Source organism: Gossypium raimondii, chromosome 5, assembly GCF_025698545.1.
Source record: "Gossypium raimondii isolate GPD5lz chromosome 5, ASM2569854v1, whole genome shotgun sequence".
In the NCBI taxonomy this organism is placed as follows: Eukaryota; Viridiplantae; Streptophyta; class Magnoliopsida; order Malvales; family Malvaceae; genus Gossypium; species Gossypium raimondii.
Genome location: NC_068569.1, coordinates 52,731,391 through 52,746,137, shown reverse-complemented (window position 1 = coordinate 52,746,137; position 14,747 = coordinate 52,731,391). Strand labels below are relative to the sequence as shown.

The 14,747-nt window shown below is 31.7% G+C and overlaps 2 protein-coding genes across 2 annotated transcripts; both read right to left on the bottom strand.

Annotated features, from left to right (window-relative positions):
* Positions 1–3,237: 3,237 nt before the first annotated feature.
* Positions 3,238–6,866, bottom strand: LOC105766549 (vicilin-like seed storage protein At2g18540). The gene is made up of 8 exons (XM_012586043.2): positions 6,195–6,866; positions 5,516–5,561; positions 5,302–5,351; positions 5,134–5,175; positions 4,515–4,628; positions 3,811–3,889; positions 3,635–3,706; positions 3,238–3,540 (listed from the first exon to the last, which is right to left on the bottom strand). The coding sequence occupies exons 1-8, from the start codon at positions 6,719–6,721 to the stop codon at positions 3,493–3,495; spliced, it is 978 nt and encodes a 325-aa protein (XP_012441497.1). The 5' UTR covers positions 6,722–6,866; the 3' UTR covers positions 3,238–3,492.
* A 3,360-nt stretch (positions 6,867–10,226) lies between these two features.
* On the bottom strand, positions 10,227–12,155 carry LOC105766548 (E3 ubiquitin-protein ligase RMA3). Its single transcript, XM_012586042.2, has 2 exons — positions 11,987–12,155; positions 10,227–11,124 (listed from the first exon to the last, which is right to left on the bottom strand). The coding sequence occupies exon 2, from the start codon at positions 11,121–11,123 to the stop codon at positions 10,368–10,370; it is 756 nt and encodes a 251-aa protein (XP_012441496.1). The 5' UTR covers position 11,124; positions 11,987–12,155; the 3' UTR covers positions 10,227–10,367.
* Positions 12,156–14,747: the final 2,592 nt, after the last annotated feature.

Below are 14,747 nucleotides of genomic sequence, written 5' to 3'. Positions count from 1 at the left end.
ATAGTATATTGAGTTTTTCGTAGTGTACAACCAAATTTTGGGATTGAATTATAAACTATCATATTTTAATGGAGTTGAATTATATACTGTCATGTTCACCCTAAAGGTTAAGCTATTAAGGGTTAGATGATTATTTGCACCGTAGATGGCTAATCGAGTTGTTCAACGCAGATGGACATTATCTATGGTGCAATAGTGTTTATTCTGCAACTAGGTTCTGATTGTAATCGGTTGGTAGAGTCTCCATGCAAAGGTATTTCATGGGACAATGGAAGAAAAAAAGGTCTAGAGCAGAAGACGATTAATTGTGAAGAAACTAGTACTGATGCAACGTAGATCTGATTCAAGCAGAAGACGATTAATTGTGAAGAAACTAGTATTGAAAATAATTGTATTATTTCTTAAGAATAATTGTATTTTTTTATATAAGTAAATTTCATATAGTTGTTTAGGATTTAAGGTTTCATTTTTATTGTGTATGTAAGTTTAATTTGTCGTGTAATATTACTTATTTGAATTATTAATTTTTAAATATTACGAAGTCATTTATTCAAACAAATAATTATTTTAGTGAAATTAAATTAAGTAAAAATTAACAGAAAAAATAAAAGAAATCTTTACAGAATAATTTTAAATAATTAAATAATTATTTAAAAATAAAAGAAATATTTACATAATAATTTTAAATTAAGTAAAAATTAACAATAAAAAATTAAAATTGTCGCAATCCCGGTGACATCCCCAGCGCTGACGTGTAACAGTCCGGATGCCTCCGTTGGCGATGCCGTGCACCTTGTTGAAGCGTTTGATAATTGCTCGGTCCGGCTTCCGGTGTCCCATCCGGTGTAGTTAGAAAGGTAGAATAATCATATACACCATAATCGGGACTTAATTGGTATTGGGTGACCGAATGTGCCGATGGAAAAATATCCTCAGTGGTAGGTGTACATGCTTCGGGATGGAACTCCGGGTGGTATGAGGATGATCCGGATCGTGTCGAATGTTGAGGCTGGAGGTCGTCACCAAAAATATCTTCGAATGATGGAGGAAATTCATGCAGCGATTCAGGATCCATGTACTGTGATGATACGCTGGATGCTTCATATTGGGACCCGAGTTCGGTGTTCAAGGCAGTATCGGACTTGATGTTCTCGAATGGCGGAACTCGGTTACTGCGCGGTTGCGCATTCCTTGGTTGCCATCAAGAAGATTCAAGTTGCGCGTCTCTTTGGATCATCATGTACTGACCTTGGAATATGAAGGGTTTCCCATGTGCCATATACCATGATGCGTACTAGGGCATAGGAGAGAACCCTCCCTCTAAGGCATACAAGGGAGGGCGCCTCAAATGTTGCTGATTCCACAGAAAGATATACGGTTCATGTTTTTCTACCCAATTTAAAGCGTCCCGACTCGAACCCCTTTTTATCCATTCTGTGGACATCTTTGATGTCGATGAGAGGGTTCGAGATAGGTTGTACGCAACCGAACTGCCTCAAAACCCGACCTCCATCATGTCACTCCACCATATGAAGGCGGCGGCTAGAGCAAATAGAGAAGGAAGAAGAAGAGTAAAGAGTGAAAAAGACTTATCTGTTACAGAGTGTGCCCAGATTTGTCGTGGTGGCGATGGAGAACGATTAGGAGTGGTTGAAGCCACGAACTAGGTCGTGGTTCTGATGATTGTATATCGAGAGACAATGGAAGAAGAAAGGGCTTGGAGCTTTTAGGAAGTTATATTTTGCCTTGGTTTATGCATCGGTTTTCATTTCTTTTTAATTTTGCTACCGTTTGACTATCCAATTATCTTTGTCATGATGTGACGTTTTATTTTTCAGTTTTATTTAATAAATTCCAGCTGTTTTCTTTTTTAATATTATTTTAAATTTTGATATATTGATGGTCGACACTCACTTTATTAACTACAATTTTTTAGAGTCAGGAGAATTAAATTGCTGGCATCATTTTTTCGAAAATTCTTTTTTTTTTTGTTGCTGAGACACGAATAACCAACACCCTCTGCTCGATTAAAAAAATTTAAATGTTGAGGTAGTGAATACCTAAGATCAAATTTAAAAAATAATTTTTTGGATGGCCGGACAAATCAATTAATTTAAAGGAAGAAATTTTTTTTTAAAATTCGATTTTAACTAATGATAAAGCAATTTAATTAAAAGAGGCCATCCTGAAACCGGCCATTAACAGGCCTGTGTTCCAAGGCCTGATGCCGGCCATCAGAGTTGGACGGGCACGGTTCCCTAGCCTCTCAAGTCCCATCAGCCACTTTTTTTTTAATTTAACTTTAAATCCCTTTTTTAATTCCTATTCATTACTTTAAATTACTTTAAACCCCATTTTTTTTATTTAAATCCTATTCATTCATTAGTTTAAATTACTTTAATTCCTATTTTTTATCACTTTAAATTTATTTATCCTCAAATTATATCTTTTTAAATTAAAATCGAATTTTTATAAAAATCATTTTTTCAATTTTTAATTAAATTTTTAATTAAATTGATTTATCATTTAATTATTTTATTTTTATTAAAAGATTATCTGATAAAGTATATACTAACACTCAAAAAATATTTTTAATAAGAAAAATATGGTATAATGTATTTTGTCCAACACCCAAATAATTTTTTAAATATTGGTATAAATATATATCATTATGTTACGGTTTGAAAAAAAAATATAATGGTGTTGCCATTAACTCCCCATCACAAAAAATATATTTTTTTAATACCTAACACAATTATCAGACAATTCAAAAATTAATGTGGTGTCGACCACTTAAGTCCCCCAACCTAAATTTAACGTGGGTTATTTTTGTAGTTGTTTATTTTTTTAGAATATTTGAGTAAAATAGTGAGTTTGAAGCTCTAAGTTCAAATTTTTAGGTTCAAAGCTACATTTTATTTTTTGTATCTAAGATTGAGGGCTCAAGTCTTAACATTTAAAGTTAGGGGTTCAAAGTTTACAAATTAAGACTTAGGTTTTACTACTCAAATTCCTAAAAAACATCACAAATTGTCTAAATTTCTAAGTTGTCTATTTCAAATAGACTAATTTAAGGGCTTCATTCTTTAAACATAGAACTCAATTTGGCTAGGAAAAGATCACATTTCATACAATTAAAATCAGCTAAAATTTGAGTAGAATGAGGAAACAGATTTAGTTAAGATTTTCTTCTTTCATTAAAATTTTCAAGCTAATTAAAATAGAAGAGCCTAAATGTAGCACCATATACTACTTTCTTGCATACTAAAAACGGATGTGAGGTATTTCAAAAAAACTGTTATCCTGGTAAAACGGATACAATTATATTCAACCTTGTACCGATACAAACGAGTAAATTCCTTCTCTCGATACCATTCTCCGGTAGTCAATTAACGTAAAGCTTAGAACTGACTAATATCTAAAGCATATTACACAGCCAATGCGGAATTCATGAGTTCTGACTAGTCATTAGTGCCGTCTAGGCAATTCTTCTTACATTGCAACATCTGGATCGAGCCGTTTTTGTATAGCAGCTGCAGCCTGTAAATGTGAAACAGCAATGGTACATCAATTATTGACGATGGGATAATTCAAGATTGTGCAGGTAAGAATAAAACCGACAGTGCATCCTCACCTCAAAGTTGCCGATTTTGTACAAGTATGCCATCTCTTCCCGTAACTGAGTTTGTTCCTTCATTGCTTGCGCCTGCAATTTCATATTAGATGGAGGTGAGAAAAACATAACATGTTTGGGGTTCAACAGATTAGAACAAAATGGTCACTATGTTTGAGAGGCTAAGAAAGACTAACCATTCCACTCTGCATAGCAAGTTTCAAAGCTTGAACCTCTTCTTCCTTCTGCTTTTCACGGGCCATAAGCATTTCTTGCCTGAAAATGCAGATTCAGATTATGAGCTGTTGTTAAGATCATCAAATTTCACATTCAAATCCCCGTACTACATAACTAAAGAAAACAGGCATCCACAATCAGTTTTCCTCCGAAGAGGCAGAAATAAACCTTGCAAATAACATATTTCATGGTAATATAGGATCAGTAAACCGGATGTTACAAACAGTTTTGGATAGGCATTTCACAGTTGAGATTTCCAAACAATTCTTGTTTATGACAACCCCATCATCTTATTGCACATCTCAAATACACATGTTACATGACGGCATAAAGTGCGACATCATACTTACTTTGGATGATCAAGGGATGTGCAAATAAACAGCCATTAACTACTACGGATGCAAAATCTGTGTAACGAAATTGCATTTAAGAAACAACCTCCATCTGGAGTTCATCTAATGATGAATCTAAGAACAGTGATAACTGATGCAGTAAATGGCAGTTTTTAAACAATTATACCAATCAATAGAGCTTAAGAGAGAATAAAAAACACGGGTCAAAAATAAGTTAAATTCAAAGAAAGCTATATTCAATAAAGCTGAAAAAACAAGAATATCAACTACTTCAAATAAAATATGGCATAAAATGGTGCATCAAAATGTACCGGCGCTGTTCTTCATCATTGAATACAGTACGCTCTCCTTGGAGAACCTTTTTAACACCCTTTTTGTTCTCTTTCTCCATTTGGCACTTATAATAAGCATCAAGGTTATAATATCTGCAATGACCAGTAAAGAAGATATCATGTCCATGCCCACATGATAACCCAACAAACATGCCAAGTTATTGTTATTTCATTTCTTGGAATGCAAGAAATCAGTGATAAAGAAAAGATGAACTAGACCAACAGGAACAAAACCAAAAACCCATTAAATAAAACACCAATCTCTTAAATGATGAGTCAGTTCCTTTTTTTCTGGCTGGGACTATTATGTACCTAAGTAGACAAAGGAAGACATACTTTCAAGATAAGTAACTCATAGTGTCAGACACAGGTATATGTCCAGAACCAGTTGAAGGGTTCTTAAAGAACCATGTCTAGATATGAGGTGAAACATAAACACTTCAAGAAAAATGAAGAGTCAAACGCAACACAGATTTCAAAGGGAAAAACATGCATAAATCATACCAGCATCCCTTTTTTTTTCTCCGATTAAGAATTTTATAACACACATTCTTGTTGAAACAAGAATCTCTAATTCTATATGATTACAAAGCCTTACTTTTTGGAAGGAAAGGTGGCTGTGTTGTGATCTTCCATAAAACTGCAAAAATAAACCCAAAATTTTAGATTTGCAAAATTAATTTAAACAACAATACAGTTAATTTTGCGCGCATTGTTCAAATAAGACCATGAGAAGAGAAGAGAATCAAAACAAAAATTCACATACTCTTTAAACAACTGCTTCTCTTCCCAGTTGGGCAAGCTTTCCAAGTTTATCTGTGAAGAGAGAGAAAAAAAATATAGTTACAAACAAACTCCAAATCATTGATTCAACAAGAGCTGATCAATAAAGAACTTGCATATTTCTCTCACGACAAATTGAACATAAAACCATACATTCACCGTTAATAAATAACTCGAGAAATAGCTCATTTAAATACCTGTTTCACTTCAGCTAACCATGCTGTGAATTCAGGTCGCTTATTCCTACACATTACAGAAACAGTAATAAGAGGCTCCAATTTTCAATCTCAATAATAATGCAAGATAGGAGTTAGCATTTTTCTAACTTAAAAGGGTATTAGTATCATGGAGGCCCTATACTAGGAATCAGATTGAGTTTTATCCCTTCATTCAAAAAGTAGCAAATTAGTCCCTGTATATTAGCTTAAAGAGCAAATTAATTCTTTCTATTACAAATTTCATCATTCCTACTATTAAAAACTGGCATGACTAACATAACCAAACAGTTATTCATGGCATGCCAGGCGTAACCCATTCTGAGATAGGACCAGTTTTTAAGGATGAAATTTTAATAGTTCAAATATAACATTCTAAGAACATTTCCAACTTAAAATTAAGCTGCAATTTCCACATATATATACTAGTTTCAATTCCAACAATTTCCAAGAAGCAAAAAAACTAAAATAAATAAGAATTTCAATCTCAACCATAATAAAACCTTGGAACTAGCATTTTTGGCAACTGAAATATGAAATTTTACAAGAAGCATACCCAGAATTGCAAAAGAAGAATTTCCAGTTCCCATTTTCATATATGTAAAACTTGTTCCGTTTCCAACAATTTCTCAAAGAAAATAGAGAAGTAAATGAAACTTACCACATATCAGTTTCTCTGATAATTCCATATTTCCCCCACGAATTTGTAACAGCACCTTTCTTCCCTTTCTCTAACTTATCCTTCTTTTTCTTTGCTTTCCTTTCTTTCTCTTTTCTCTTCTTTCTTTTCCTCTCCTCGTCTCTCTCTTTTTCTTTCCTTCTCCTTTTCTTTTCCTTCTCTTTCTTCCTCCTTTTCCTTTCCCTTTCTTCTCTCTCCCTTCTCTTCCTCTTCCTCCTCCTCCTCTCCTCCTCCGAATCCGAATACCCTGATTCCGTTCCCGAATACTCCGACTGGGATTCCGATTCGGATTCTGAGTCCGAATACGAATCGTCTTCACTGATACCGCTGCTGCTGTCGTGTCTTCTTCGTGATTTGCTCGGTCGTTTCCCTTTGTCGCTTTTGCTGTGGCTTCTGGGCTTTGTATCTTCGGATTCTGAGTCGGATTTGTGTTTGGGTTTGGGTTTAGATGGTGTTCCCGTTTCTTCGTCGGAGTTCTCTGAGAGAGAACCGTTTCGATATTTACCCATATTCTCTGGTTCTTCGAGGTTTTGAGATTGAAAGGAGGAAGAAAGCGAGGGCTTTAACAATAATTTGTAGGTTGGGGTGGAGGCCTCTAAAAGAGAAGCGTGTTTGGTTGCAAAGAAAATGATTACGGAACTCGGAAATTGGAAATGAAAACTGGGTCGGGCTAACCTGCTTTTACATCCTCTAACTGGGCTTTGATTAGCATCACTTGAATTAGATCCCATGATTTATGTATTTTTGTCTAACTAGTTATTTTAAGAAATCATATTTGGTTGTTATTAAGGGTGAGTATTCGATCAAGTCGAAAAATTTTGAGTTAGTCGAGTTGGTAAATTCTATTTTAACAATCGAATTCAATTTGAAATTCTTTTAAATCTATTAAAAAAATTTCGAGTCGAGTTAACAAATTATATTATTTATGCTCAATGTTGTGTTTACATGGACCGATTATTTAACTAGTAAACGAAGTACAAGATAATTTAACTACATAAATAATATAATGATTTTGTATTTTAACTTAATGGGTAAACATTTATCAAAACGACGTAGTTTTGTCTTTTATTATTTGAATTTTCGGATAACTTTGTCTTTTATTATTTGAATTTCCGGATAACTCAAATTGTGTAATTCATATTCGAGTTAACCTAAAATTTTGATTTTTCATTCGAGTTGATCTGAATAACTCGATTAACTCGAACTATTTAATTCAAAATTTAAAATTTTTATCGAGTTGATCTGAATATTACTCACCCTAAACTTGTTACTACTTTTTGATTTTATGTGTGTTGCATGTGAATATCTATACTATTTATAATATCTATTATTAGGTTGATGTCCTTTTCAATCAGGTTATCATTTCGATTAGAGAAATTACGAAAATGATTTTACGTAATTAAAATATGTTTTATTATTTAAAGGTATTTTTAATCTTTTAATTTTAAAAACTAATAAAAATATGCATATTGTGATATTTAAACCTAAACCAATTGCATCATTCAAACTTTTAATTTACCACTCAATCAAAATTTTATTTTAATATTTTTATACATTTCTATTTTACTACTTCTATCAATTGTATTTATTAATAATCTTTTTAGACCTAATTTTTTAATATATCATATATATTTTATGTGTTATTATTAATTAGTTTCAGACCATATATTTCATTATTTATTTTATATTATTTTAAACACACATTTATGCTCTATATTTATGATTTTCACACATATGTACGGGTAATAAAATTTTAGGATATGTAAGTAATTATTATATATATATATATATATATATATATATATACAATGGTCAAAAGAATAAAAGAATTTAAAACCATAATTTAAATAATTGTACGATACTCAAAAAAATTATATTGTTTAAAAGATGAATATGTTGTAGATTCATATTTTCTATTATTTAATCTTCATTTTATTTGCAAAATTAAAATAAATCAACTCAAAAAGAGTATTTAATCTTCAATTAAAAAAGAGGCCGTACTCTTTATTAACTCTAAACTTTATAAGGGTGTGGTAATTTTAACAACTTACAATCTAACAAAGATAAATTTTGAAATTGTGAACATAACTTCTTCAAAAAAAAAGCATTGAGGGATGACCGAATCGAAAATGTACCTTAAAAGGGTACAACACATTAGAACAAACAATTGATCTTGACACCCTTTGTATCGAGAACATAAAGATTTCTAAATTCATGTCCTCTACCAATAATATGTTTCATTATAAGATCCTGAAAGATACAATGATCGGGAAAAAAATGAGACACGATAATTTAGGGCACAAGTAAGGTTACTAACAAATAATTGGTTAGAATAAAAATCTAATAAGTTCAACACCAAGTTTAGGAAAATAGATGGTGTTGATGTTAATCCATTAGCTAAAACATCTTTAGAAATATTTGTAGGAGAATAAATAGTGAAAAATGAGATTTGTATTATCTGTCATGTGATTTTTAACATTAAAATCAATGGCCCGTTTAGAAGATGAAGAACTGAGACACTTAGTGGAGTTACCTGACACAGCAATGATAGAAGAAGTGGGTTTTTGTTACTTGATATTGCAATAATTGTTTCCTATGATTAGAGGTGCTCATGGGCCGGGCCGGGCCAGGTCCATAAAAAATTTCAGCCCAAGTCTTAGGCCCGGGAAAAAACATAAGCCAGGCCCCGACCCGGCCCGGCCCATTTTTATTTTAAAAATTTTAAAAAATTAAAAAATATATTTTAAAAATATTTTAAAAATATTTTAAAATTAAAAAAATTAAAAAAAGTATTTTAAAAATATTTTAAAATTAAAAAAATTAAAAAAAGTATTTTAAAAATATTTTAAAATTTAAAAAAATTAAAAAAGTATGTAAAAAATATTTTAAAATTAAAAAAATAAATATATTTATTATATCGGGCCGGGCCGAAAAAGTGGTGCCCGAGGCCCGGCCCATTTTCTAAACGGGCCTCATTTTTTGCCCAAGCCCATATTTCGGGACTATATTTTTACCCAAACCCTCCCATATTTCGGGCGGGCCGTCAGGCCGGGCCGGGCCGGGCCGCCCGGCCCATGAGCACCTCTACCTATGATCTCTGAGGACCTTATTTTGTAGCTACAAAAACATTTAGTATGGCCTAGCTCATGATAATAATAGCACACAATTTCTCTCATCTCATCACCTCTTTTGTCACGATAATTTGTTCCCCCTCGAAAGAACTGAATGGAAGCTACTCTCATAAGGATACCTTGTAAAGATGAAATCTCAAAACCAGAAAGGATATGAGCTTTAGCATCCTCACATTCTGAAAGAAGGCTAAAAAGAAAGCTCATAACTACCATTTGTTCCCTTTGAGCCTATTGAACTTTCCACATCTGATTTGAGAGGTAGAAAAACATTAAACTCCTCATATACCCTCTTGAAGTCCATAGAGTAGGTTGTGAATGACATGTCTTGCTTAACCGGTTGGTAGAAGGCTCGACATACTTCATATATCCGCGAGATCAGCCAAGGGGACTACTGTGCTCCTCCCTATGCCAGCGATGCACACTACCAATCACTATAGAAGTGATCCACGGAAATATTCGAACATTTCTAGTGAAACTCAAACTTAAAAAATCAAATCAAGTAGCTTTGATACCATGACATCGAAATTGAATAGAATGTCGAAAGAGAATGGACAGTTTTAAGCAAAAAATATATTTTTTCATTCTATCCAAGGTACATATTTATACATGTTATAACTTTACATAAAAGAAAAGAAAATAAGATAATATCTCTATGATTTGTTATATATTTATAACTATATAAATAATTCTCTTACAAAGGAAGAATATTGCCATACAAAACATATAAAAATATGATCCTCAAATGTAAAAAAAATAAATAAATATACTCAGATCGAACAGATGCCATATCTGATACCATCCAGGTAACATAAGTACCATATACATAAAGCTTACAGAAAAGAAGTATGGTAAACTGATAAGCTCACAGCCAGCTCAATCCCAATTCTTGAAAATGATATTGCTAGTATATTTATAAATATATAAAGTGAGTTTCCACGCAATTTTTCCAACAATTAATATGTGTTCAGTTTGTTCATTGACGTATCTTTTTACAACCATACAAAGCTCAAAGTCAATAATGCTTTCAAAACAAGAGAAGACAAAGAATGATGCAACAAAATAGAAAGATGGATACTCTACTAAGAGATTTGTCGACCTGCATTTCTTGCCTTCTCATCCTGAGATTGTTATTCCCAAAAAACAGATTCGAAGATTGGTAAGGATAAGTAAACATACTTGTGTTTGAGCTCCCTGATATCCGTGCATACACCATTTCCTCTAACATCCCAAACATAGGATTGAAGAAATTTGTCATCGCTATACCACCGAGGCTAGATGATGCTAAGGTCGCATAGTCTCCATAAGGGTGAGGGAAGTATTGCTGGTGATGAAAAAGATTTTCATGGAGTTGTTGACTTGGCTGTGAAGATGTGGTCATAGGGTTCAATCCAAGAGAAGGTGGCCTTTGGGGAATGTCCAAATCTGAATGGGGATCCTTGGATTGAGAGTCAGAAGCTGTGCCACGACCATAGAGGGGAACCAATGAACTAGAAGAGATGTTCGCTTTGCACACAGGGCAGTTCCGTTGTCGTTGATCTGCATCAAGGGAAGAAGTTTGGACATGAAGCCACTTGTAAATGCAAGGCCAGCAGTATAAGTGACCACAGAGGGTGACCACTGGATCTTGTGCAGAGTCGAAGCAAATGTTGCAATCAAAGCCGCTGGAATCCTTGTTTTGGTCTCTCGTTGGTGATGATAGTGAATCCCATTTGTGCTTGAGGGATATATTTCCAGGCTCAGATTGCCCTTCTTGCTCAAAGAAGTTCGGTTCCATAGCCATTCTGTAAGATGGAAACAGTTTTAGATGAAAGTATACACAGGTAAACCAGTCACAAAAACGAAAAAGATAACTCTTAAATGCACAAAACTTTCTAGACTAGCATGAAGTTGATAAATTTGTACAAAAACTATTTGATTTTCAACCAAACCAAACATACTCAAGGCTCTATTGAAAAGGCTAAGTGCCATCAAATTAGAAGAACAATTCATCAAACTACACAACATGGTTTTATTATAAGATTGGCAGTATTCTATGCATGATTTTATTATAGAATCAAATCAATACATGAATACTTTCATTTTAATTTCCAGAAGATCTCTGTATATATAGAAACAGTTTACATGCAACCAAAACAAAAAGGAAAGAATTGGTTTTATTATAATATAAGACTGAACAAGATTTAGAAAGAAGCTCTAGCCTATGATCATCGAAGTACCATAAATCAAATAACAATCCATCAAGAAAAACCTTTAAAAATAAGGAACTCATGAAGAAAGTTCACATATTTTCGTTTTCAAAAAGCCAATTTTACCGAGCTTAATTACGAAACTAATTTAATAAATATCAACATTCCCAAGCTATATTTAACCAAATCACATTCTTCATTATTATCTTTCCTTTCCTCTTCAATAAATTCAGGAATCTGGAATCCGAGTATGAAATTCAAAACAAATAAAAATCCTCCTTTATCATTATTATATACATCCATCAATCTAATATACCAGAAGACAAATCAAGCCAAAGATAAAAGAGTTTTCCCCCAAAAACCTACACAAAAATGAACCGAAAAAGCCCCAAGAAAACACAAAACAAGAGAGCTTGAGACAGAGATGGAGATGGAGATTGTGAAAAGAAAAACTTACAGCAGTAAAGAGGAAGCTGAAACAGACCAAAATGAAAAATGGGTTTTAATCAAAAACCTGGATTTCAAAGAGCTTTGGAAATTAGAGTGAATTCAATTGGCAAGGAAAAGGAGATTCACAGGTTAGGGGAGGTAAATAAGATATTAGTTAGGCACACTGTCATTTACATTTTAATTTTTATTGGATTATTAAGTAGGCTTTTTCTTTTCTTTTCTTTTCTTTTTGTTAGATTTTATTTTAATACTTTTTAATTAAGAAATTAGCCATTTAATGTATTGACTTTTTTAAAATTTAACAAATCTAATTAATCGATCTGATTGGATTCAAATAATGGGATAACATTTTTTGTATATAATTATTTTTATTTTAAATATATTAGTACATCTTCATAAAGGAATAAATTTCTAGAATACATTAAAAATTAATTATATATACTTGTATAAAATATATATTTATATAGTAAGTTTATATATTTGATGAAATTATGAAATCTACATCTAGAATAATGTGACAGCCCATAAATTAAAGAACTTATCTTTCACCTTAACTTTAAAATTATTGATGGTTGATAAAATAATATTTCTATTATTTGGGTTAATTTTGGATCTTTAATTATGATTAAGGGTGGACAAAACTTAATTTGATTTGAAAAAATTAAAAACAATTAAATTTCGAGTTAATTGAATCGAGTTATTTAAGTCAACTTAAAATCTTGAATAAGTAATTCAAATTTTGAGTTGAATTTTACAATTTGAATAACTCGAATAATTGAATAATAGATTGATGTAAATACCATTTCGATTCTTGTCAATTTTGAAATTGAGTAAGTAGGTCACTATATCAACAAAATTACAAAAAAATTCAATATAATTTTTTGAATTCAAATTATTTATAAAATTCTTAAATTTATATATTTTTTAAAATTTATAATAATTTTAAAAGATTCTAAAGTATACATAAAGAAGTTAAAATTTTAAAATTTTTCTAAAATAATAATTGTGGGAACTAAATAAGTTAATTAATTATTCAAGTTTATTATACTAAAGTATCTTCTTCTTCTTCCTTTTTAATTTTGTTTTGAAAAATTTTCAAATATATATGGTTTCAAATTTATATATTCTAACATGGAATTAGTTATACTATAATAATATTTTAATTTGACATGTTTAATTTTTAATTTAGCTCAAACAATTTCACTCAATCCGATTGACTTGTATTTCATTCTACTCGACTCGATTCGAAAAAATTTCAAATCGAGTTAGGATGATAAAATAGGACTCGTCAACTCGATCAACTCGACCAACTCAAAATTTTTTTACTTGATTCAATCGAACGCTCACCCCTAATTATGGTAGTCGATTCTTTTTGGCTATTGAAAAGTCGACTATCAACCCCTCTTTCTTTTTGGGTATTGTTTCAATGTCGAATTATGGTCAATTTTTTCAATAGTATGTGGAAAAATCATCGGGGAAAAATAATTTTTGTTTCAAGTTATAGGTTACATCCATTGCCAGAGGCAAGGTCCTACTCAAAGACTCACCGCATCATGGTCCACAACCTTGATAATTGAGCATGCCACGTCAATGCCATTTGAGTTGACATTTGTTTTGGGGTCTCTTCTTTGCTTCATGTTGTTACCTTAAATTGTTTATTTGTTTAAAACGAAAATTGCATTGGAAGAGTTAGACTGCAGTGGCTACTATGACTTGACATTGCAAAAACAGTGCAAATAAAAACTCAAAGAACACGAAAGTTTGTTTACACTGTTCAGTTTCCTATGTTTGCAGAGCTTAGCTCAATGGGTATTTTCACTATCTTTAATCACGAATACAACAAGTGATTCACAATTTATTACTCTCCAAGTATAGAGATTTCATATTTGTACCTAAATACCAGAACAATCACTTCCAAATCCCCCCTGAGAACTTGGACAATAAACACTTAAACAATGTTTACAATAAACAATTTGTACTCTCTCACAAAAACAGTCACTCAATGAACAAATTAGGCTGCACAAAATAAACTCTCATTACATAACTTAGACAAGCATCATGCATATATTAATTTTGGTTTGCTAACATAGAATTCAAGCGAATACAAAGTAACTCCTTGGAAATAACTATTACATCAATGAGAGTCAAAATAAAATCACTCGAATATATGCTCTCAAGAATCATCAACACTATCTCGATCATATCTCTACATTCTAAGAACTTAATTGATTCACTCGAATCCAATCTAATCTTGTAATATATGAAAAATTATGTAAAATTTTTTAGCATTAATATATACTTTGCAAAACTTGACAATTTTATTTAATTGATACCTAAAATAATTTTAACTAAATTTAATTTCATTATATTTTAATATTTTTATAATAATATTAGAATGTGATGATACAGTATTGATAGCGAACGATAAATAGTTTTCATATTATGACACGAGAAAAGTATTAATAAAATATAAAACATAATATATGTCCATTGTGCTACGAACTTTAAAAATATAATACGTAATACATTTTTTTCAAAATTCATGATAATAGGTTAAAATAAAAAAAACTTAAATATGAATATTTCTAAAATTATTTATTCCTAGCTCTATTTTTTATTTTTCAAGATATTTATTGGAGCGAGCTCAATAATTAATCATCCACATTCTGTAGGCTCATGAAAGGGGTAGATGCTGACTACGAGTTTTAAAACTACTCCATACTCAAGGCGAAGATCAAACCTTGACCACTGGTTAAGATAAGAGAGAC